At 33.7% G+C, this 25,851-nt stretch overlaps 3 protein-coding genes across 8 annotated transcripts in view; 1 reads left to right on the top strand and 2 right to left on the bottom strand.

Annotated features, from left to right (window-relative positions):
• The window catches only part of MTTP (microsomal triglyceride transfer protein), a 57,352-nt gene extending 55,379 nt beyond the window's left edge, over positions 1-1,973 (bottom strand). Inside the window, exon 1 of the mRNA XM_078366775.1 lies at positions 1,684-1,973. The gene's annotated coding sequence lies outside the window, so the exon portion shown is untranslated. The remainder of the gene's footprint in view (positions 1-1,683) is intronic.
• Positions 1,680-23,368, top strand: TRMT10A (tRNA methyltransferase 10A). Of its 6 annotated transcripts, none has more exons than XM_078366777.1 (9): positions 1,680-1,824; positions 5,895-6,089; positions 7,063-7,225; positions 7,866-7,937; positions 9,035-9,109; positions 11,008-11,157; positions 13,897-14,002; positions 15,583-15,894; positions 21,396-23,368. In XM_078366777.1, exons 2-8 carry the CDS (start codon positions 5,905-5,907, stop codon positions 15,849-15,851), a joined length of 1,020 nt encoding a protein of 339 aa, XP_078222903.1. In that variant the 5' UTR covers positions 1,680-1,824; positions 5,895-5,904; the 3' UTR covers positions 15,852-15,894; positions 21,396-23,368. The 6 variants fall into 6 exon arrangements, with proteins under 6 accessions (XP_078222903.1, XP_054109098.2, XP_035149155.2 ...); XM_054253123.2 differs by lacking the exon at positions 21,396-23,368 and adding an exon at positions 18,372-18,508; XM_035293264.3 differs by lacking the exon at positions 21,396-23,368 and having other exon boundaries at positions 5,882-6,089; positions 15,583-18,254.
• C3H4orf17 (chromosome 3 C4orf17 homolog) overlaps positions 22,503-25,851 on the bottom strand; it is a 37,080-nt gene continuing 33,731 nt past the window's right edge. The window contains exons 8-10 of the mRNA XM_035293261.3: positions 25,635-25,842; positions 24,591-24,634; positions 22,503-22,702 (exon numbers count right to left, since the gene is read on the bottom strand). Of these exons, the coding sequence (XP_035149152.1) occupies positions 22,503-22,702; positions 24,591-24,634; positions 25,635-25,842 (452 nt within the window). The remainder of the gene's footprint in view (positions 22,703-24,590; positions 24,635-25,634; positions 25,843-25,851) is intronic.

The raw sequence follows: 25,851 nt of genomic DNA on the forward strand, positions 1-25,851 counted from the left end.
TCCAAAACTATGTCCTGTGCCTCAAGGAGCAATTAGTTGTTTCTTTCAAAGTACAAGCATCTCAAGTACATGTTATATGCTTTTTATTTACTGCTGGCTCCCCTACTAGATTAGGGATTTCTTGAGGACACAGAGCATGATTTAGTCATTTCTGTATCACCATTATGACGACGAAAAGCATAGAACTTGATAAATGTGTCAAATAAACACATGAATTTTACAAATCAATGAAAATTCTGTTTCATATGATTTCACCTTCTTAAACTTTCCATGTTTCATTTTTTTGTCAAATTGACTTCTTTGGACTGACACTAGAGTCATTTTAGATTTTGCACCAAATGACTACAAAGTTAAATGTTTAGGACAAAAGAAAATGAATGTATTGGCTTCTTTACTAAAATATAAAGGTTTTTTTTGTTTTTGTTTTTTGCTTTAAAACTTGGCTTAAACTATCTAAGGATGCCATGTATTAACTCTGAAAAAAATGTATTATTATTTATAAAACAGATCCCATAGGAGCAACTGAACAGCTGTGGAAAGATTTGGTACATCACTTTGCCAGCCTGAATTTAATGACCTACATGTGAAGGGCTACATATCCAATTACTAATCCTCCCTCAGCTACTCTTTGCCCTGATATGGAGGCAGCTGAAAAAAGATGCCCTACTAACAGATCAGAAGTAGATCCAGACTTTTTTGCTAGGGCTCAGTTAAGAAAGATCTTTTAGGTTTGAGATGAGGAAGAAACAAAGAGGGACTCAGAACAGTGTTATATCTGACACAGTGTTTCAAGTAAAATTTAAAGGCTTATGGTGAGAATGACTCTAGCTTTGTAACTAAAGACAAAGACATTTCAGCTCTTTTAGAGAACCTCAAACTCTGAATTTAATTTTCTATTCATTGAAGCATTTAAACATGTTCAAATATCTTCAAGCATCAAGGATAATTTACTTTAAAATTCTTTCTATACTGAGAAGCCAGTCTTCTATTCAAAGATGCAAACCTCATTCTCATCTTCAAATTCTGCAATAATTACCTATTAGAAGAAGAGGGAAAAAAGCTAAATAGAAAATGACAATCTATGGGATTGTGTTTCACTTCTCTCTGTTGACAGAGTCTATATATAGAAAAAAGATTATATAAGGTCAAATATTATAAACAATGAAATGTCATCTGATGTTTTGCAAAACAGCATAAGAAAAATAGTTAAAGGAATGAATAAAGAGTAAAGCTATGGCTATTTTACTTGAGCCATAAAAAAGGCTTACAGATTCTAAATTTAAATGCATTTTATTGTGAATCTGACTCACTTTTTGAATTTAATTTTCCACTTATGTAAAATCATGTGATATGGTAATTTTCTGTATAAATTAAAAATAATTTAGGCAAGAGATGTTTTTCTCTCATTTTCAACACAGAAAAATTATGAGCCTTTCTTTGATGTTTTGCATTTTTAACAGTGGGACTATCTTAATTCCTCCACCCAATCACCACAAGAATATATGAATGAATGCACGTGTGCAGGTACACACTTAACTTCTTGAACTGGAAAAAACAGACGTCACTGTAACTAACTACATCACACTCCCAAAACCCTAACTCCGGACCCCGCCCCGCTTAAACCCCTCCCCTTTCTCCCATTGCGGGTTCTAAATTGGCGCAGTTAGATAACGTAAGACGCACCCGCCGTAGCCTCCACTGTGTAACTACCGCCCCTGCCTCTGGGAATTGAAGTTTCTGTGGAAGGAAGCAGGAGCGGTAACCAGGCCAATCCAGGAAGGCTTTTTTTCTTAGCTTTCACTTCCCTGTAAACTCTTCATATCGGTAAGTGTCCTGGCACTGGATGGCGCTCGCCCTCACTTTGGTATTGTTCGGGCGCTAACCTGGGCGTGCTATGCAGCCTTCGACTAGCAACAAGGGCTTCCGGGGGAGAGTGGAGCGGTGGTATGGAAGTGGTTGCCTGCGGTGCTGGTGCTGAAGGAAATGACGTTGATGATAGGCGCCCCCCGCGGCCTACTCAGCTGCTCTCTGGTTCGCCAGCGGCAGCTTAATCCCGCCTCTGGAGTGCGTTCGCTGGCGGGAAGCCTAGAAGACTGTGGGCGACGCTCCGCCCACACGGTGGGGCCCTTTCAGTCGGCGTGTGTTTTGGGGTTGCCGTTGGCCCGTAGTATGTGAAAAGTGAGTTTGCAAAGAATGAGAGGGAAATCTATACTCTAAAGGGCCGGAAAGCGTGTTTTGGCCCTGCCACTTCGTGGCTAGACACCGTAGGCTTTACAAAGCTGTCTTACCTCGTTTTTCCTGGGAGGGGTGACGTGGCTGAACCCTCTGAAATGTAGAGAGCCTGAGGGGAAGTTGCTGCAGGTGCCGTGAAAAGATCGAAGTGTTACTTGATTTCACTGACATATATTCAATTTGGGGATTTTTCTAGAGATATAAAGACAAGTTACTTGTCATTTTCTGAAAGAATCTCCTCTGCCCAAAAGGCTTGACAACTGAAGTTAACAAAGGGCTTTTCGCTGCTCCACGTTTAGCCAGCAGGTCTTTAAAAAGGGCATTACTGGCCAGGCGCGGTGGCTCAGGCCGGTAATTCCGACACTTTGGGAGGCCAAGGCGGATGGATCACCTGAGGTCAGGAGTTCGAGACCAGCTTGACCAACAGGGTGAAACTCTGTCTTTAGTAAAAATGCAAAATTAGACGGGCGTGGTGGCGAATGCCTGTAATCCCAGCTACTTGAGAGGCTGAAGCAGAATTGCTTGAACCAGGGAGGGGGAGGTTGCAATGAGCCGAGATTGCGCCATTGCACTCCAAGCTGGTCAACAAAGCGAAACTCCATCTCAAAAAAAAAAAAAGTGTCACTATCAAGTCATTAATTTCATTCTGCATTATTCCCACGTTCGTTCAGATTTTTCCGGAAGGGAGACTGTCATAAATTACCACGATTGTTTATCCCAATTCAAAACTTATGCAGTTTTTAAAAACTTTTTTTTCTTTTAGTCTTCATTGATTTAGGATGTATCCTCCTTGCCTTAAGCTGTGGTAAGATACGGAAATACAAGGAAGATTGAGATAGTTTGTAAGCCCACCTGATAACCCGTATCTGCAAATGAACCCCAGTGATTTTAAAAATTTTATGCTAAGTGAAATTTCACACATATATACATATATTTGTGTGAAATTGTATATATATATATATATATATATATATTTTTTTTTTTTTGGGAGATGGAGTCTTGATCTGTCACCCAAGCTGGAGTGCAGTGGGTGCGATCTTGTCACACTGCAACCTCCGCCTCCTAGGTTCAAGCGGTTCTTCTGCCTCAGCCTCCCAAGTAGCTGGGATTAGAGGCGTCCACCACCACACCTGGCTAATTTTTGTATTTTTAGTAGACAGGGTTTTGCCATGTTTGTCAGCCTGGTCTCGAGCGCCTGACCTCAGACCATCTGCCCACCTCAGCCTCCCAAAATGCTAGGAATATAGGCTTGAACCACTGCGCCCGGCCTCACACAAATATTTTTATAGTTGATATAAAATACGTTCTCGAACATTTGGTGAACTTGGTTGAATGAATAAAAATGTACTGTGAGCATCACTGCATGTAAGAAAGGAATGCAAAATTCTACTATAGAATTTTACAAATTATTGCCCAAACTAAAACAATTAGAAAGCAAGTATACCTAATAAAGTGCTATGTTTTGCTTAACAGGTAATCTGAACATGTTAGTACATAGTGCAGTGTAGATATACATTATATTTATTGTATAATGTAGACAGTGTGAGTTAGTAGATATATTTGTGTACTATAAGGAATAATGTATAAGATATCAAGCTAGCATCATTTTCATTGCATTCCATTGTCTCAATGCACGTAGCTTATTTAAAATCTAAAAACCTATTACAGTGCATTTTCTTAATTATGAATAGTTTAAAAAAAGATGATGATGATGTTGGCCAGCCTATGACTTTTCCTTGTATTTGAGAGACTGAAACATTACAATGCTATGACAGGTCAAATAAAACTTAAGACTTCTTAGATAGAAAAGGCAAATGCTCCCCCTGGTGTACATGAGCTGTAAAACGTTACATTGCTTTTTAAAAAATCTTCACTTAGGCCGGGGCAGTGGCTCACACCTGTAATCCCAGCACTCTGGGAGGCCAAGGCCGTGGGATCACGAGGTCAGGAGTTAGAGCTCAGCGTGACCAACATGGTGAAACTTTTCTCTACGAAAAATACAAAAATTAGCTGGGCATAGTGGGTTGTGCCTGTAATACCAGCTACTCAGGAGGCGGAGGCAGTTGAACCCAAGAGGCGGAGGTTGCACTGACCTGAGATCGCCCCACTGCACTCCAGCCTGGCCATAGAGCAAGAAAAAAAAAAGAAAAAAAAAATCTTCACATAGAGCTAATCAACACGTCCAGTTTTTGAAATAAATAGAGAACTAACTGAAAATGATACTACTGATAAATGGAAATGTACTCTCTTGGAATATTAATTATTATTTCATGAAGAGAGCAATTGTTTTCTATGAATTTTAATTGTGCTTTTAAATTTCCTCCAACAGGTATTGTTTTAGATACCTGTATTGCTGAATTTTATTTAATGTATTGTGTATTGAAAGAAAGTAAAATAAAAGTGAGCCTGCGGATCAAAATATATTTTTTAAAATTTTTTCCTTCTAGTCTTTTTAAGCTTATTCAGTTTCCCCACCTCTAGTTCCTTAAATTGAATGCTTACCTTACTTTCTAGCTTTTAAAAAAAAGTAATGAATGCATTCAAGGCTATATATATGTTTATCTCTAATTACCTTTTTCCCTGTGTTCCTCTCATTCTGTTATTGAAGTCTTAACTGATCCTCCATATTATTTTTCTGTTCTGTTTTTTTCCGCATACTGAGTCAGATTGTCAGGATATCTTCTAAATCGTCGTTACCCCTTGGCACTCCAGATAATCTGGAGTTTGTCTCTTCTTTTGAACTTTTTATGTCTTCATTTCCTGGTTTTCAAATTGTTATTTTTCATGGATTCTTGTTTTGCTTTTTAGGAAAGGCTGCTTTTGTATCACAATTTTCTGTTTTGTTTTTATAGTTCTTATTCCCTTATGACCTCTCTGAAATATCTCAGCCAAATTTACTTTTAAGTCATTTTCAGATTGCCCTGTTTTTAATTTGTATCAAGTGAATTTTTTCCTGGTTATTGATTTCATTTTTAAAAATCAGTTTTTTCATTTTGTAATTTCCCTCATTCTACAGCATTAAAGACTATAGAAAAGATGCTTTTTATCTTTCTTTAAAATATTTTTTCTTTTCTTAAAAACAATAATTTTCATTACATAAACTTTAGAAAATATGTAAAACCACAGGTAAGAATTAAACATGTTTGTGTGTATACTTTTTTTAAAAAAGTTGGTCATAATGTATATGTTTTTTTCTTTGATTTTGTTTAACGTATACCCATTTCCCCTTATCATTAAATAATTTGGGATATATAAGTTTTACTGGCTTCTTCATATTCCTTGCCTGTGTTACAGATTAACTGTAATTGTTTAGTTTTCTTTCATGGACATTCAAGAGGTTTCTAACTTTTCACTGTTAAAAATAACACTGTATTGCCTCTATTCTTGTATACATTTTTGCGTGCATTTCTAATTTATTTGCAGAAATTTAACCAATAGTATATGGAACACCCCATTTCTTCAGACCTTTGCTAGCATTGCTGATGAGTGATACCTAATTGATATTAAATGGTATTTAAATGATATTTATAAATAAATGGCATTTAATTGTCTGAATTTTTATTTCCATTATTATATGGTTTAACTTTAATCATATTATTTTAGTTTTTTAACTTTTTTGTGTTTGTCAATTATCTGTTCATGTCAAAAGTTGTTTTTCATAGGTACCAAATAATGTCATCTGAAATGTTGCCAGCATGTATTGAAACTTCTAACATTGACAAAAAGCAAGGCTTAAATGAAGATCAAGAGGAGAGCCAGAAGTCAAGATTAGGTGAAAGGTCTGAGCCAATATCTAAAAGGCAAATGAAAAAACTAATAAAACAGAAACAATGGGAAGAACAACGGGAACTCCGCAAGTATGTGTTTCAAAATGTATATGCTCTCTTTTTATTTAGAAATATGAAACGTTAGACCTTGCATAGGTCTTTGGCATATTAAGTGTAATTGTGTTACTTAAAATTCAATTACTAATTTTAGACAAAAATGGAAAGAAAAATGCAAGAGAAAAAAATTGAAGTTAACAATGTATATTATGAGTAGTGCACAATTTTTGAAACAACTGTCTTATATAAGGGATGTAATTAGTATCCATGTGCTAGTTATGGAATAAAAACAGCCAACTCAGAAAGATCAAGTTTTGGCCTACCATTGATTTTGCCAAAAGAACCATTGTAGGTTTTGGTGAAAGCAGTTAGGCTAAATTTGTTACTGTAATAAACACCAAAATTTATGAAAGGAAAATAAACTGTAGTTAGTGTAAATTAGAGAAAAAGTATGTAATTTTTTTTAATGAACAATTTTATTTTGCTTTTTTTCTTTACCACCTAGCTGCCCGGGAGGCTGAGGTAGGAGAATTGCTTGAATTAGGGGAGGTGTAGGTTGCAGTGAGCCAAGATCCTGCTATTGCGCTCCAGCTTGGGCAACAAGAATGAAACTCGGTCTCAAAAAAAAAAAAACACACAAAAAACAACGAAACAAAAAAAATTATATAGGTGAATGATGAAAGTAAAATTCATGGTAACTCAAAGTCAGTAATTATAAGGTTTTCTTATGGATAGTATGATACCAATAACAAATGAAACTATTGAGGAGGTATAGTTAGGATTTAAATAGAAAGCTTTAGATCATTTTTGGAAGCTCATTTCCTTTCTATCTGAAGCTTTTAGATGGACTGTAAAAAACTGGTAATACTTGACCATTTTTGAATGGTCACAGAAGTGACAGTTTCCTGTGGCTTAACCTGATAGTTTTTAAAAGTAATTATTTAGAAGAGTCTTGTGAATAACTGGATACACAATAACAAAATGTTATTTCAATAACTAATTTTAGACAAAAGCGGAAGGAAAAACGCAAGAGGAAGAAATTGGAGCGACAATGTCAAGTGGAATCACACTCAGATGGAAATGACAGAAAACGTGTTCGAAGAGATGTGGTTCATAGCACCCTTCGCCTTATCATTGACTGTAGTTTTGATGACTTAATGGTATTAAAGGTATCATGAATTGTTGTTAGAAAAATCCTGTATATGAATTAGGTTGAATCATTCTTGTTTTAATATGTAATATCCCTTTTATTTAACTTTATGCATTGAAACGAATCTTGAGTTTTTCCAAATTTCTTTCCCGTAAGTTAAATTAGCTAGTAAATTTCATTGATATAATGAATTTGTATATTTATGTGTGTGTGTGTGTGTGTGTGTGTGTGTCTGTATGTGTGCAGACAGGAAAGAGAGAGAAACACACACTTTATAGTCTAGATGACAGAACTAAATTAGCCATTTTGTAATCATAAAGCTCTGTAGGGTTTTACCAGTGTTGGTAAAACATGAAAATAGTAATATTATGGCTCTAAAAGTGTTTTATTGTTGTTTCTTAAGAGAGTAGATGTTTTCATGAATTAGCATTTTAAATAAATACAAAATATAAAATAATGCGTCACTTATAGAGCATTAACTTATAGTAATTTTGTTAGTATGTAAGGAATCAAATAATATTTATCAGAATGGATTTGTATTTAAGAAGAAGAATTGTATGTATATAGTTATTCCTTCTGTGTGTTCCATTCCTTTAAGATCACAGAATGGCCATAGAAAATTTTAATAACTTTGCTTTAAAAATTGAACTCTGTAATAGGACATTAAGAAACTTCATAAGCAGATTCAACGATGTTATGCAGAAAACCGACGGGCACTGCATCCTGTGCAGGTATGTCTGAAGATTTTAAAGCAGACTCTAGTTTTCTTTTATATCTCTCATGGCTAAAGACATAGATAATTCCTATAATCTTTGCAGGAGGCTTACAGGTAATCTTGTTTAATGCCTATTTGAAAAATATTTTCTTTTTTTGACAAAAATGAAGCAAAATATTTTAAACATCTTTCAGTATGTTATCTTAGACACACTCTTTCCAGTAATCATCAGTCTTATACAAATGGACCTTTTCATTGCCATGTAATTGAATATCTTCATTATAGGACACACATATCCTTTTATACCAGTTTCTCAGAGCCAAAAGCTGTGGCTGCCACTGCTTGATATATGCTGTGGTATCTATTGTATAGGTTTTGTCTCCTTAAAGGTTTTTTGTTTTCTTTTGAGTCACTGAGAGTTTAGACAGGTATTTTTTAAGCTGAGGTAAGGAGTGATGTGGGAGACTATTTGGCTAGTGTTAAGAATAACATCTTTCTGTTGGAATTCTAGGTGACCTAAAAATTAATACTAGCTCACTGATGTTAAGAACCAGGAACTCTTAATATATTTTGGTTAGATGTTTTGTTTTTCCCTAGTGATAGTAACTTTATACTTTTGCATTTTTTTTGTTTTATAGTTTCATATCACACTTATATGATAGTCCTTATATTCCCATTTTATCTGTAGTAGACCCTTTCTCACCCTTGATTGAGACTTAAATAGATGTCAGGGTTTAGAATCAAAGAAAAATTATGAAGACTGCATTTGGTTAAAAAAAAAAACTGGTGGCAGAAAAAAAGAAGAATAGGAACTTGACATGGAAGCAAGGAGTTTGCAGGAAAGTGATGATTAAGGTAGGGGCAAGTTATAACTACTTGTGATGAAAAATGGGATACTGCAGCTACTGGGTTATGAAACACACACAGAAAACATGCCATTTCTACCACAGTTTATTGTATACTCAAAGCATGTCACAAATTTTTTTTCTAGGTCAATGAGAATAAATATATTTTGTGTTTCATAGATTGTCAGATGAGTAAATGAGAGAAATAAAATATTAGACTTAAATGAATATTTGTTCTTTCTTTCTATACCTACAAATCTTTTATCAGTTTTACTTGACCAGCCATGGAGGCCAGCTGAAAAAGAACATGGATGAAAATGACAAAGGATGGGTCAACTGGAAGGTAATTAAAACAGATAAATTCTCACATAATTCTAGGTATTTTTGTGTTTCTAAAGATCTCTATTTTGTACCCAAATTGTATATAATGCTACTTAATACAACAATCTCCAGACGCAATCGCTGAACCTAAGTCTGAGATTACAAATTGGAGATGCTATAGAAAGGAGCAAGATATCTGGTAGTTTGTATTTGCTCTCATTAAATTTTACCTATTTTACTATCAACGTTTAAAACATATTTTTAAAAAGAAATAAGTTTAAGGATCTTTATATCATTTCTCCATAGCATACTAGCTAAACATTATATGTTACCTATAAAAATGAAATCACTCTAAATTTTGAAAGTGTGCCTGCATTCTGTTTCTTCTTTCCCTGTCCTGGCCACTGACCACATGTGACTATTGAAAACTTGAAATGTGATAGTCTGAATTGTGAATTGAGATGTGCTATGAATTGGAAATACATACTAGATTTCAAAGACTCAGTACCACGGAAGAGAGAAAAAGAATGTGAATATATCCTAATAATTTTTAAAACATTTATTAAATGTTCAAATAGTAACATTTTGGGTACACTGTGTTAAAAAAATAAATTGTTAAAATTAATTTCACCTATTTTCACTTTTTAAAATGTGGATACTAGAATATTTAAAATTGCATATGTGGCTTCACAGTTTTTTTCTGTTGGACCAAATTGTTCTCAATCATTGGTAAAGATGACTAAATAGGTTGTCTTTGGTACCATTCCCTGAGGAACTCGATCTTGTTTAGAAAAGTCCTGGGTTATCCCTATACCTTTTTTCTTTCTCAAAATCAGTTCTCTCAGTGACACACTTTGCCTTTCAAACTCAATAATTCTATAATGATGGCATTTATTTTGTTAATAGCCTATGATATGAAACCTTTTCAAAGGCTTTTAAGTTTTTAAGTACAATGTATTTACCAAATCCTGTTTGTGCCTGTTTTTCCAAGTAGTGTCATAAATTAAAAGAGTCATGTTTTCAGTTATTTTGCAACCTGTTAAATTTATCATTTATACCATCAGCTTTCCAGAGAGACTTGAGCTTCATTGGTCTCTAATTAATCAGGTTCCTCTTGGGGCCCTTATTAAGTATAAAGGTTAAATTTATAGTAAAACATTTTCCGGAAAAGTAGCTATTTATTAATTATACATTTTAGGAGAGAGTTCTTTTGCTTCACTCTTGGTTTCATTAAAAATTATTGTATAAATGTCATCTGAGCCTGGTGATACATATTCTTTTATCAATGTGGCTTGCAAAATCATGACTGCCAGCTATTGTTCAATTTTATACCTGTGACCTGACAGTTTTGGTGAAGTTTTCAAATATGTATCTCTTTGTAAAAACAGATATATGGAATTAATTAAATCTATAAGCTGTTCCCTTTCATGATTCATGTAGATGGAGAGGAAGTAATTGGAGAAGGCATTCTTTGGTTGTAGAACAATGTGAGCAAGTATGTGGTGGTAAAAATGCATTTGTTTTGTTAGAACTGAGATAAAGTTGGAAAAGTAGATTTGTGCTGTATTCAGGAAAGAATTATTAAATTAAAGAGTTTAGATTATATTCCACAGAAAAAGATAAAACATTGAAAGTCGTGTTTTTAGAAAGTGAGCCTGCTATCAGTGTGTGGAAGTAGGTTGGAGGGGTCTCAGGCCAGCAATGAGGAAATAAAATTAAGAGGCTATTTAAGATCAAGATGTGAGATGATAAGGAATTGATGTAGTAAATTCTAAATAATGCATTGTAATGATAATATTCTTTTAAACTTCATTTGACATGTTTTTGGATGGATTTGTTTTGGGAAAAGAGAATAATAATTTGTAGACAATATTCACAAGACACTGTTAATTAGTAACGTCTTTCCTCTGTGTCTTAAAGGATATCCATATCAAACCAGAGCACTATAGTGAACTCATAAAAAAAGAAGACCTGATTTATCTTACATCAGATTCACCTAATATACTGAAGGAATTAGATGAATCAAAGGCCTATGTGATTGGAGGATTAGTAGATCACAACCATTGCAAGGTACTATTAAATTTTTATTTTGGCCTTTGCTACTTAAAATTGCTATTTCAACATTTCCTGAAAGTAACAATAATACTAATGATAGCTGATCTTTATTGAGTGCCTACTATATGTCAGTCACCTTTTGATCTAAGCAAAGTATTTCACATATATTAGCTTACTTAATCTTCATTACAACCCAGTGAGTTTAGTGCTACTATCATCTACATTCCACAGGTAAGAAATTCACAGCACAGAGAAATTAAGTCTAAAATCAGTAGCACTAGGTGACAAGGCAGCTGTTTGAAACCAGGCAGATTGCTCTGGAGTCCACATGCTACACTACACTTTATTGATAGAAGATACTGCTGCAATCAATTGCTAAGCCACTGGAATTTAAACTAGTTTTAAAATATATTTTCATGAGATGTTTTTTCTATTCTCTTACATTTGTACTTTTCTTTCCTCCAGTCCATACCTTTATTTGGATGAAAAATTATAGAAATGCACTTTCTAAAAGAAAATGTCATTTTATACTTCACTGGCAATGTTGCAGCATGCAGAATTCTTCGTATCTGCTTGTCCAGTATGTTAGCTCTGTGGCAATAGAGCTATAGCTGTCCAATTGGTAACCATGTGTGACTACTTAAATTTAAATTGATTACAATTTACAAAATTCAGTTCTTCAGTCATACTATACACATTTGTACACACATACTGAAGAACTGAATTTTGTAAATTGTAATCAATTTAAGTAATCACACATGGCTACCAATGGACAGCTGCAGCTCTGTTGCATCATAGGGAATTTTATCAGATGATCTTTAGCCTTTTAATTTTTTTCTTAGTGGAAAAATTCTATTTTGTTATTTATATAGAACCACATATTTTTTCATGTTTGTTTCTTTGAACTAAAACAGTTTTTGTTTTCAAAAGCACCTACTTCAATCTATTATTAATTATTTGCCCCCCTCCCCACCAAATATGTAAACCATCAGTTGAGAAATTGAGCTTCTCTTTCTCCTATACTCTGTTTTTTGACCATTTCAGTTCTGGTTAGACATAGGCTTCAAGGATTTTAATTTTGACAAGAGATAAAATTCATATTCAGCATTTTTTAATTTACAGAAAGGGAAAAATAAAACAGTTATTTAAAATTTCTCAATTCAAGTTTTCATTTAATTTGTGCCGTTTGTATAAAGTAGTGTTACATAATTGAATTCAGTTTAAATACAGTCATAGGCTGCTTAACGATGGGCATATGTTCTGAGAATTGCACCATTAAGTGATATGAACATTATAGAGTGTACTTACAGAAACCTAGACTGTGTAGCCTGTTATACATAGGCTGCATGGCATAGCCTATTGCTCCTAGGCTACAAACCTATACAGAATGTTACTGTAGACAGTGTAGACAGTTGTAACATAATGGTCTTTGTGTTTCTAAACATATTTAAACATAGACATTATAAAAGATGTTTAAAATTCATGTATACCTGTATAGGGGCACTTACCACGAGTGGTGCTTGCAGGACTGCAAGTTGCTCTAGGTGAGTCAGTAAGGGAGTGGCAAATAAATGTGAAGACCTAGATATTACTGTGTACTACTGTAGACTTTATAAATATTGTATACTTACACTACACTAATTTTTTTCTTCAGTAATGAATTAACCTTAGCTTACTGTAACTTTTTTAACTTTATAAACTTAATTTTTAAAACTTTTAGACTCTTTTGTAATAGCATTTAGTCTAAAATGTTATACAGCTGTACAAAAATATTTTCTTTCATATATCCTTATTCCATAAGCTTCTTTCTAAATTTTTTTTAACTTTTTAAGTTAAATTTTTTTTCTCTTTTTCTTTAACTTTTTAAACTCTTTTGTTAAAAACTAAGACACAAACATACACATTAGCATAGGCCTACATAGAGTCAGGATCATCAATATCACTGTTGTCTACCTTTACATCTTGGTCCACTGGAAGGTCTTTAGGGGTAATGACATGCATGGAGCTGTCATCTTCTATAGTAACAGTGCCTTCTTCGGAATGCCTCCTAAGAACCTGCCTGAGGCTGTTTTATATGTAACTATTTTTTTTAAGAGTAGGAGAAGTACACTCTAATGATAAGAAGTATAGTAAATACGTAACTGGTAATATAATTTATTATTATCAAACATTATTTACTGTACATAATTATAGTGCTATACTTTTATGTGACTAGCAGAAGGTTTGTTTCTACCAGCATCACCACAAACACAAGTAATGCATTTCAGTATGATGTTCCACAGCTCCAGAGTCACTAGGTGACAGGAATATTTCAACTCCATTATAATCTCATGGGACCACCACTGTATATGAGATCTGTTGTTGCCTGAAACTTTGTTATGCAGTGCAGGACTTTATTTTAAACTGAGATAAAGGCAGGTAGAATGGGGAAATTATATTTGAGTCAGGAGACATGTAGGCCAAATTTTCTTGCGGTTCTGCTGCTGAGGAGCTTTGTAACTAGGCAGGAAACATAATATTTTTGGTTTCCTCATTTGTGACTTGAGGAGGTTAAAACAAATGCTCTAAACATTGACTATACTTATTTTCAAGAAAATGATTCCAAATGAGCAGTAAAACACACACATCCCCCCTTCAGATAATATTCTCTGAACTATACATTCTCTAAACTATAAATCTTTTCTAAAAATTATGTATACTGTTACAGAGCCTTAAAATAATGTTCTTGTTGAAGTCATAGTATCTTTGTTTTAGGGAGTCACATATAAACAAGCATCAGATTATGGAATCAATCATGCACAGCTCCCACTTGGAAATTTTGTGAAGATGAATAGTCGAAAAGTTTTGGCGGTTAATCATGGTAAGCTGTAAGGGATAAACTGAAAAAATACCTGAGCGAACATTGTGAGAAAGAATATATTACATTTAGTATTTGAACAGGTAGGAAGTATTACACCTTGCTGGAGACAAAATTGTAAAAAGTAATCATTTATAATTTGTTTAACAGAAATAAGATGTATTAGAAAATTTTGAAAATGTATAAAAGTATTCAAAAATTAGCTGTATCTTAATACAGAGATATTTGGTGTTAACTTTTTGGTGTTGACTTCTAGTTCTTTTTCTATGCAGAGGAATAATAATATATTATTATTTATTACATATTACATTTATTATTTATTGCATAATTTTATTTATTATTATTTATTACATAATTAGATTTTTACTATATTACATACAATGTTGTAAATCTGGGATATTTTCTCTCCTTTATCACTTTCTTTGTTCATGTCGTTGAATGATCGTTAATGGTGGCCAGGCACGGTGGCTCAGGCCTGTAACCCTAGCACTTTCGGAGACCCAGGCAGGCTGATTGCTTAAGCCTAGGAGTTTGAAAACAGCCTAGGCTACATGGTGAAACTTTATCTTTACAAAAAATACAAAAATTAGCTGGGCATGATGTAGAGCGCTTGTAGTCCCAGCTCTTCAGGAGGCTGAGATGGAGGATCACCTGAGCTCAGGAGGTTGAGGCTGCAGTGAGCCATGATTGTGCCACTGCACTACAGCTTGGGCAACAGAGTGAGACCCTGTCTCAAATAAATAAATAAATAAATAAATAAGTTACTTATTTATTTCTTTAAAAAATGGTCATCATTTTAATATACAATAATTTAACCATTCTCCCATGGTTGAATTGTGTTTTTTTCTTTTTACTGTTGCAAATAACATTGAAATAGACATTTGTGTACCTGTCTTCGCCTAGACTTTGCTTTAAAAAATTCTTTAAGTCAATACACAACTACTTATTAAACGATTTTTGTACACTAAATACTTTCTTTATAGCAGGTTCTAGGGAGTTATATAAACGAAATTATGGATTCAACAAAGGAATTGCATCTAAAACCTTTGATATATTGTAGAAATTACATTTTCCACCAAGTAATTCAAGTTAGCCCTTCAGCAGTATGCTGAAGTAAGAGTACCCCAGAGACAATATTGATATTCTTTACTACAGCCAATGCATAAAAAAAGAAAGAGAAAGGAAAAAAAGCAGGCAAGGAGCTCATAGTGTCAATGGCTCTTTATAGGAAACATGAAGAAAGTTAAATGAATGCTAACCAGGTTGTAAAGGATAAAGATGTGAAGAGGCCAAAAAGCAGTAGGAGAGAAACTGAAAAGGTCTTTATTGATTATAATTGACATGAGATACTGGTAAATTTCTGAGTGCTTAAGAACTGAACTGAGAAAAAGCTAGATAGGTAACTGGGCTGGAATACCTTGGGGCAAATTGGCCTTGACAGACAATAGAAAGAAGAGATAAGAACAAAGTAGTTGTTAGGACAAAATAAGAGCCTTAATACAAAAGCAATGTATTTTAAAAGATAGCATGCAGCATTGTGATGAACTTGGCTAAAAAATGTATGGAGTTTGTCTTTATTGCAGTGTTTGAGATTATTCTGGAATACCTGGAAACAAGAGACTGGCAAGAAGCATTTTTTACTATCTTGCCCCAGCGGAAAGGAGCTGTTCCCACAGACAAAGCCTGTGAAAGTTCTTCTCATGACAAGCAGTCTGTCAGGGTGGAGGAAGGTGGATCCGACAGTGATTCCAGTGAGGAGGAATATAGCAGAAATGAACCAGATTCACCACATGAAGAAAAGCAGGATAAGGAAAATCACGCTGAATCTACAGTCAACTCTCTACCACACTAATACTACCTGGTTTCCTTTTAGTTTAAGGAAAAATTAGGAGAAGGTGAGGTATTATATAGAATATTGAAATTGGAAGAAAATTTTATTTTCTCTTATTTCTCTTGTGAATTTTAAAACTTTTTTTTTTTTTTGGAGCTAAATGATAATAAAAAAGCCTGTTAAACTTTGTAAGAAAATATTTTTTGATTTTGCATAAGAAGATTTAAATATGTATGTGGTTTTTTGTTTTTGTTTTTAAAGCCTCAAATAGTAGTTTCTAGATAATTTTATTTTATTAGTATATTTTCATTTTCTTTCATTTTATATTCTTTAGAATGTACCTTCTGACCTTTCAGTTTTATTTTTTTATAGTCCTGTCAACATCTTTATGATCCATTGTCTACATACATATCTGTGAGGGCACATATTCATAAATATACTGTTAATCTATCAGAATGTTGTGTATGGCAGGTTACCCTCTATTTGCAGCTTTTATGTTTAACTTAGTTATTTGAAAGAAATGTAGTAATTTTAGGAAGAAGTAGCAGTATGATGGACATAATAATTTATTTCTTTTGGACTGTGGAGTGTATATCTATTCCTTCTTTGTGATGCCTTTTTGTGGTTCTGAAGTACTTACTGAAGAGTTGAGAATCTCTTTAATTCATTTGTTTAGCTCTTACAGTGGTGATAAGTTACTTCAATTATAAAATTGAATTTTGCAGACTAAATTATTTTATAATGCTGTTGCTATTAAAAGATCAATTTTGCCTTTACCTGCATTTAAAATGAAACAGTTCTTTGCAGCTGTGTTTTTCTTTCATATTTAAAAAAAAAAAATTTGTTGGCTTTTAAGATGAATAAAGTTTATATGTACATCTGCCTCTTCTAATATGAAAATATTCATACTAATGTATGCTTCTAAAAATGACATACACATGTGAAAATATGCATGTAAATATATTTGTATCTGTCCTGATCATGTATGGTTCTCAGTTATTAATTGATCATAATATGATTGATTTGCCATTTGCCATATATCTGTATTACTTGTGAATGGTTGTGTTGAACACACTAAGAGCAATTTGAATTTTATTAAGTACAAAAATCCTTAGCTAAACATTTGTATGGGAATGCTGGCAAGAAAGAATAGTGTAAAAGGGAGCTGTTTTAGTTTCCTACAGGTAATTGTAGATGCAGTTAAATGTGTAAGGTAAAGTGATTGGTCTCTGTCACAGCTAAAGGATTTCAGTAGCCTTCATTGAGTTTGGGTAAAACTAGTTTCTATTCTTTTGTCTTCTTTTTAATATACAAAAGTTATATTTATATTTATATATTTAAAAAGTGCTTAACTTATACTATATATGTTACATACTAACATATATACACACAATAGAAAATTTATTGGATTTAGTATTGATATTTACTGTCTATTTTTGTTACTTTCTTCTTAGTAATCTATTATAGTTACCTGTTTTAAGGTAAGGTCTGTAGGCAATATATGTAAGTAAAGACAAGCCCTACAATTCTAAAATAACAAAGCTTATGTCTTAAGTTACATTTTTCAAAGGTTCATGTTTTTCTGAGTAAATGTGCTTTATCAGCATGAAATATTATACCTTTTACTTAAATTATTTTGTATAGAATAGGGCACTGTTTAATTATGAAAGGTGGGAAAAAAGCATTCCAAATAAAAGTTTAATTTTTGTTAATTATAAAAAGCCCTGTATTAGTTTCCTATATGTGCTATAACAAATTACTATAAACTGGGTGGCTTTAAACAACAGGAATTTATTCTCTTAACAGTTTCAGAGACTAAACGTCCAGAATAAAGATGTCCCAGGGTCATGCTTCCTCCATAGGCCCTAGGAAAGAATACTTCCTAGCCTCTTCCTGGCTTTTGGTGGTTGCCAGCAATCCTTGCTGTTCCTTAGCCTAAAGTGGCTTGACTCCAATCTCAGTTTTGTTGTCAAGTGGTCTTCTACTCTGTCTTCTATGTTTACATCAGTGTCCAAATTTCCCTCTTTTTATAAGGAGACCAGCATTGGATTAGAGTTCACCATGATCCAATATGACCTCATCTTGACTACATCTGCAAAGACCCTGTCTCCAAATAAGGTCACATTTACAGGGACCAGGTGTTAGGATTTGACTTATCTTTTGGGGTACACAATTCTACCCACTACAGGCCCATATCTAGGCTGTTGGTGGCAAGAAGGCAAATATTACCTAGTTTCTGAGATACTTTAAAATTTGATTTTAAAAAAATTAAGCTTTTTTCTCATTTTAATGTATCCTTTTCTCTCAGCATTGTGTTGGTATATTTAGGTTCTTTTTTTGTTAAAACTTCAGTAGATATTAAAGTTACTTGTATTGGAACATAAAATTAGGGAAGTAAAATACTTAAATAAATGTATCAGAAAATATATGTCTGCTGAAATATAGAATTTCCTCACATTTAACTTCTTTAATAACTTATAGTCATCATAAAGCAAGCTTATTCTTAAGAGAAGAACCATTCTTCATTCTGATTCTCCATAGATTGGTGCTGTTGACATTATAGCATTTGAAAATGCTCAGAATGGAAAAACCAAAAATGAGAAAAGAAAGCAGTTCTGCTGAATAAATGCCTTTTGGGAGATGAATTAACAACGATGAAATCCACCATTGACTGGCAGTTATAAAGCAAAGTGACATATGACTTCACTTTATACACAGGAAACGTCACAGAAATTATGTAGATAAAAGGCAGGAATTGTCTATCAAGCCCTGAGAAAGTATACAGACAACAGGTATAAAATGAGATTTAAAAAAAGAAAGAAAAGAAAATGGCAGGGATTTGAATTAAGGGCAGCAAAGGCATATAGTAGTCATTAAACTTTGATTCCAGTTAGCCTACAGTTTCCTGTCTCATTGCCAGACACATAGTGATAATAATGTGAAGAAGAGAAGCAGTGACAAAATCAAAAGGTGGTCATTGACAGAATCAATGGAAACAGTAGGAAATTGGACTAAGGGTAAACATTGCCACTGCCACTGTTAATTGTGGGACTTTGGATGAGTTAGTCAACCTTCGTTAGGTCTCAGTGTTTTTATGTGTAAAATTGAAATGTTATTCCATTTACTCCATCTCTTACAATTTGAGCAAACAGTTGTCAAGCAGTAGCTAATGATAATGCTTGATTCAGCTTTCTCATTTTCTGCCTCATTTCCCTTGTTTCTCAGTCTTTTTGACATTCCCTGCTCTAAAATAGTAATAATATATAGGCTTTTGTTTCAGGCTTTACTTTCTGAGGAAGCCAGGCTTAGATATAATTTTTTAAATGTAAACTTTCTAAATTACCAAATGAACACTCACTAAACAAAACAAGGAAATTGCAGATCATTTAGTGAAACACTTACTAAAGCAACAAAAAATGCTAACTTAAAACACAATCACATGACAAAATCTGTATGTCCTATCAGCAAATTTAAATGGTCTAAAAATCTCACAAATTGGATTTAAAAAAGAAATACATGCTGTATTTAAAGCTACTCAGCAATATTGGAAAATAAAAAGTAGAAAAAGACATACCAGGCTAATAAAATGAAGACAGAAGTCACGATGTTAGCATTGGATAAAGTTCAACACATTACAAATAAGGAAAAGGAGAAGAACATGTTATAATGGTCAAGAATGCAATCCTTAGTAAAGATCTAATCATTTTGATTATGCATCAGGTAACATAGTATTCAAACTTATTGAGAGAAACCTTTGGGAATTACATGAAACAACACATCAGTATAAGGAGTCTTTAACTCATACTTCTCAACCTATTAGAATGCAAGTAGACAAAAGATGAATATATGGAAAATATACATGCTACAATTACTAATACAGATAGTGATACCAAATTTTGTAGGCTGAAAACAAAAAATCCAACTTGTATTCTAGTGTCCATGGAATATTCATAAAATAACTATATTAGACCACAAGGAAAAATTTCCAAAGTAAAAATACAGGCAGCTTCTCTGATAACAATAAACTAAACTGGAAAATAAACTTGGTGAGATGGGATGAAAGCCTTACATTTAATTTTTTTTTCTTAAGAACGTATTAGATAAAAGAGGAAATCAAATCTGAAATTATATAATATTTTTAAAATAGAGTCAATAAAACACTACATATCAGATCTATAGATCTGGATAAAGCTGTGAATAGAGAAAAATTAATCACCTTAAAAATGTATGCTAATATAAGAGAATGACTGAATATAAACAAAGTAAGAAGATTTGACCCAAGGTGTTAGAACAATAATAAACCTAAAGATATAAAAAGTGGAACTTAATAAGAAATGAAAAGAGATACAAAAATAGGAAAATTGTTGGACATAAGAATAAATCCAAGATCGTTTTTCTGAAAATGGTAGCAAAATGTGAAGTCATTAGCTAACTGAATCGAGAAAAAGATTACAAATACATAAAAATGAGAATTGCAGAATAAATTTGATGAATTAGGAGATAAATCTCTGAATTCTATGAAATGTAGAAACCTGGATGAAATGGATAATTTTCTAGGAAAATATAAACTTCCAAAATTGACCCTCCTCTCCAAAAATACCAAAAATATAAATAGACCAGTTACCACAGGAGAAATAAAATTGTCAAAGAGCTACAACCCCCCAAAACACAAAAACTATGTGGTCTGATAGATGAATTTTAGAAAAATGATAAGGAAAAAGAATTGTCAATGCTATTATAATTTCTTCATAACAAAAGGAAGAGAGCACTTTATTAATTTGATGAGTTGAGCATAATCTTGATATTTATCAGTAGCACCTAGTGCTTAAGCACGTAGATTCTAGCCATACTTTGAGCCAGTCACGAAATCTTTGTGTCAGAAGCTAATTTATCTTGCCATAGAACATAGCTGTAGTTGGAATATAATTCCTACTCAAGTTTTTAATCAGCTTCTCTTTCAGCTATACTAATTCTCAATGATGGAAGATAACTAGAAGTGATGTTTACCATTTCAAGGCCAAAACTTTAAGCAGATATATCCTCCTTGTGGAAGGCATAATAGTGTCCCCTCAAAGATCCTAATTCCCAGAACCTTTGAATTTGTTAAGTTAGCTGGTAAGGGGGAATTTAAGGTCGCAGGTAGAATTAAATTGCTAATCAGCTGACCTTAAATGAAGGAGATTTTCTTGAATAAGCTGGATAACAGGCCCAATGCAATGAAAAAGGTCCAAAATTAAAAGATGGAGGCAGAAGAGATAGTAGTAGAGTGATTTGTTACAAGAACAACTTGACTGGGCATTGCTGACTTTGAAGTTGGAAGAGAGCCAAGGTGTGTAGATAGCCTCTAGAAAATGGAACAGGTAAGGAAACAAATAGTCCCCTAGAGCTTAGGAAAGGAATGCAGTTTTGCCCCACCTTAATTTTAGCCCACTAAGATCCATTTCAGACCTCTGCCTACAGAATTATGCGAGATTACATTTGTGTTGCATGAAGTCACTAAGTTTGTGATAATTTGTTACATCAGCAATAACAAATTAATACTTTACTCTCATTTTCTTTTGCCAGCATGGTACGGTTGACAGTGGAGCCCTAGGTGTTGGTTCAGCCACCAGATGGAAGGATCCTGGGCCTCTAAATCACCAAGTAAAGCAAAGTCATCTTTGAAACACACACTTTGGACATTTATGTGAGAAATAATTGTGTTTGAATGATGGCATTTGTTACAGCTTATCCCATCACAATGAGTTCAAATCTGTGCCTCAGCTTTCTTATTTTGAATAATGAGAAAAATAAGAGTAGTTACCTCAAACAGTCTTTGTGAAAATTAAGTAAGTTATTATATCTAAAGTGTTTAGAATGATTCCTGACACACAGTAAATATGTTATTAAAATTTAATGTACACATAGACATGCATACACATGAACACACCACACACTGAATTCATATGGTGTCTCTGATGAACATCAGTGCAAACATTCTAAATAAATGATTGGCTTATTGGTAGATAGACTGCAGCAGCACACTCAAAGAATGATATCTGTGACCCAAGAGTGGTTTCTTTTAAAAATACAAAATTTCAGTATTATGAAATGTTAATGTCCACCATTAGCATTGACTGAAAACTAGCTTCTTTCTGGCTCACGAGTTAGAAACAATTTGTATATGTTTTCTTTTTGAAGGGGAGGGGAGCATTTTTCATAATAGTTCAACAACAGTGAGACACTGGATGGTAAAAATCAGCTCACATGTTAAAATTCTGTTGTTGGTATTTATTTATTTATTTTGTGGTGGTGTTTGTGTTTTATTTTTTGTTCTTTGTTCCCCACCCCCCAACAGAGTTTGGGGTAGGTGTCAAACTGTAACTGCCTAATTCTGATTATGGATTATTTTTCTAGTATCAGGGCTTTATGCTCAGGTACTAACAGTGCAAGACTGAAAACATAGTATGTAAATAAACATACTTCTTTTACACATCTTATTAGCTACAAATGGAAATATCATCTCCAGTAATATTTATTTGTAGCATTATATACAGATGTTTTTAGATTTACATGTGCCACCATAAGAGGACCACTTGATTCCTCAATACCAAAACTATTTATTTGAAAAATAATTCAGTGATGTAAATGTGAAGCTCATATTCAGGAAAGAATTCACTTAGTCTAGAACTTCTACCTTCGATATGTTGAAGGATAAAATGCTCTTTGGGGACAGAGGTTGTATTCTTGTATACTCCTTGTTGACGCTGGTTTTGCTGATCCACTCTCCTGAGTGTTAGGCCTGGGAGGAGACTTTGGTTTGCTGAAATATTCTGCAACAGGTATTTTCATAATACTTCTTCTTATAAACAATGGAGGCTTGTGCTCAGTCTCTGAAATAGAGAAAAAATCTAAATAAGGCCATAATTGAGACACTGAACACAGCTTCTCCATGTTTTAGTAGTAAATGATCTACAAGAAACTATATGAAGTTTAGGTGAATTAGATACACCCAGAATTCATAAAAGAATATATTTCAGCCAGGCATGGTGGCTCACGCCTGTAATCTCAGCACTTTGGGGGGCCAAGTGAGTGGGTCACAAGGTCAGGAGATCGAGACCATCCTGGCCAACATGGTGAAATTGTGTCCCTACTAATAATACAAAAGTTAGCTGGGCATAGTAACGTGCACGTGTAGTCCCAGCTACTCAGGAGGCTGAGGCAGAAGAATCACTTGAACCCAGGAGGCAGAGGTTGCAGTGAGCCTACATCGTGCTACTGCACTCCAGCCTGGCAATAGAGCGAGACTCCGTCTCAAAAAAAAAGAAAAAATAATTTCTTTCTTTCTCTTTCTTTCTTTCTTTCTTCTTTCTTTCTTTCTTTCTTTCTTTCTTTCTTTCTTCTTTCTTTCTTCTTTCTTTCTCTTTCTTTCTTTCTTTCTTTCTTTCTTTCTTTCTTTCTTTCTTTCTTTCCACATGCTTATATTTAATGAGTTATTTGTTCTGTAACATGCAGGATATGTTCTTCACTCTCAAAAGTAAAAATGATTTTGATTGGAATGATATAGAGTTGGTTATGTTTAAGAGTGATGGGTGAGGATGGGGCAGTGAGAGAAAGAAGGAAGACCTATGGTCCTAATAGATACCACAAGAGAAGAGACAAGCAGGCTAAAACAAGTTAATTGTGCTCATAAGACCTACATAGTTGCACCCAAGCAGGAGCAGGGATGTGAGGAGGTGCTGAATATCAACATGAAGAGAAAGGGGCATGACTTGGGAATTCTTATACAAAAAGTTCCAAGTATCTAAGTGATAAAATACGTGTGGGCCTCACAGGTAAGAAATAAAGTTGAATAATAAAGACCATCACTGTCATGATGTTACAGTCCCAGGATGAGGGGTTTGGTAGGAGAGGCCATATACAATAGATTGTCCTTGAAGTCTGAGTAAGGGAGTACTTTGCATTTTTAAACTATATTTATTATTGGCTATTAGCAGATGGTGCCTCTTTTGGGTTTGGTTAATCACAATGGAACTTGCTGGGGTCTAGGGTGACCTTAATGAGCCCTGATTGATTATATATCATATATCATTCCTGATATAAAGGGAACTTGTAGAAATAACAAGACAGATTTTTGTATAAAGCTTGTAGATATGCTTCATAGTTGTTGCTCTGTAGTCATGAATGCTTGAAAGCTAGAAGCTGCCAAACCTACAAGGATTCTTTGTTTGGGCTATTTTTAACCTAAGCAGGACTTTCCACAATTCTTGATTCTCCCTGGTGCCCCTATAGACTGGAGCTGGGCTTCTGGTAGGACACAAAACTGCTCTTTTCTATTGTATTTTCAGCTGTCTCGTAGCTACTTGCTTGTGGCTGACTGCCATTTTACCCCTCTCTCTGGTTGATTTTCTTTCCAGTGAAATTATTTAGCTCCATTAAGCTGTGAAGAACCAAAACTCTGAGATCGTTGTCCTTTTGTTAGGTCAATACAGGGTTTCCTTTTTCACTGAATTGCTAAAACCAAATCTATAGTTCCTGTTGTCCTGCTGTCTTGCTTCTCAAAGAGTGTCTGTCCCTGATCAGACACTTTGCCTTTCAAAACAAAGGTAAATTTATCTTTATGAGAAAGTCAGCAGATGCTCTCTCAAGAATTGATCTGGAAATTAGTATTGTATTTTTCTGTTTTTTAAAGGCACTGATCCTTAAAATCCATTCCCTAAGTCGTTAGTACTTACCAGTTTCTTAATACCAACTCAGTAATTACCAAAAACTGTACTTAACCTTTTGGTACTTCCTTGTTTTCTTCAGATCCTTGACTTGGCACTCTATATCAGTTGGAGAAAGAAAAAAATGAATTTCACAGAAAAAAGTATTTTCTGTAGACTACACTATCATCAGTAAGTTCAGTGTATATGTATCTTAAATATGCTACCCCAATTCTTTGTTTTTTTAATATACAGTATTAAATTTACTTCCCAATGAAAAATTCTTCTTACTTTGAGTAAATTTATATGTATAGTCATTAAGGTAGAGATTTCAGTTTCTGATTTTATGGACACTTTAAAATAGGGACAATTAGTAATACAATTTTTTTCTGTCTTAATATTATTTAAAGTGACATATTTGTATTTTCAAAATGTAATTTTTCTATACCTTTAAGCTTTATTCAACTTTTTAAAGCAACAAAATTTTCTCTGAGAGCTTAAATAACATCTTACCACACATTCTTTAACCATGATTCTACATAAATATATATTTTTCTTCTGTTATTGAAATTATAGCATTTAATAAAAATTTCTCCTGCAATAATTTCAGTCATTTTAGTAGTTATTTTTCTCTCTGGAAGCCCCAGGAGTAAATCAGAGAAATTTAAGTGAAGCAATTTATTTTAATTTTGCATTGCTCTACACAAAAAAGTGAAACCTGTGTGATATGCATTTAACAAAATATACAATAACTGTAGAAATACAATTTTGATTTCCTTAATTGTATCTACTTTAGTTAAACTCTAAAAACCTTTATCTTAGATTTCTAGGTAGCCATTCTTGCTTTTCTCTTACTGGAAAAATAATTTTCCTCAAAAAGAAAGCTTACCAGATAAGAAATACACAGTTTTTGCCAAAATGTTCTAAACAATAGAATTGAGAACAATTTTTATATTACATTTATGAAAATGAAAGCAAACACATATATATTACAGTCATTTACTGAATAAAGAGGAGCTTTAGAACTTCATGTTCAGCATTTTGAAACTTAAATAAGGAGAACTTCAAAGTCTTCATGTGTCATAGATCCTCCCTCTAGGGGGCCATTATATCTAATTACCTGGTGGGTTGATGCTCTTCTGTATCTCTGGTCAGCACTTTTGATTTTGCACGTAAATTTGGGGGCGATTTAACTATGGGTGGTGATTTAACTGTGGGTGGTTTCCCAGTCTCTGCCGCTGGTTCCATTGAGGTGTTTCTTCTGTGATGAGTCAATAGGTTTATCTCAGCGAGCTCAGAATGAATCAAAGCTGAGACCCACTCTTTTTCTGGTTTAA

The sequence above is a fragment of the Callithrix jacchus genome, chromosome 3, assembly GCF_049354715.1.
Source record: "Callithrix jacchus isolate 240 chromosome 3, calJac240_pri, whole genome shotgun sequence".
NCBI lineage: Eukaryota > Metazoa > Chordata > Mammalia > Primates > Cebidae > Callithrix > Callithrix jacchus.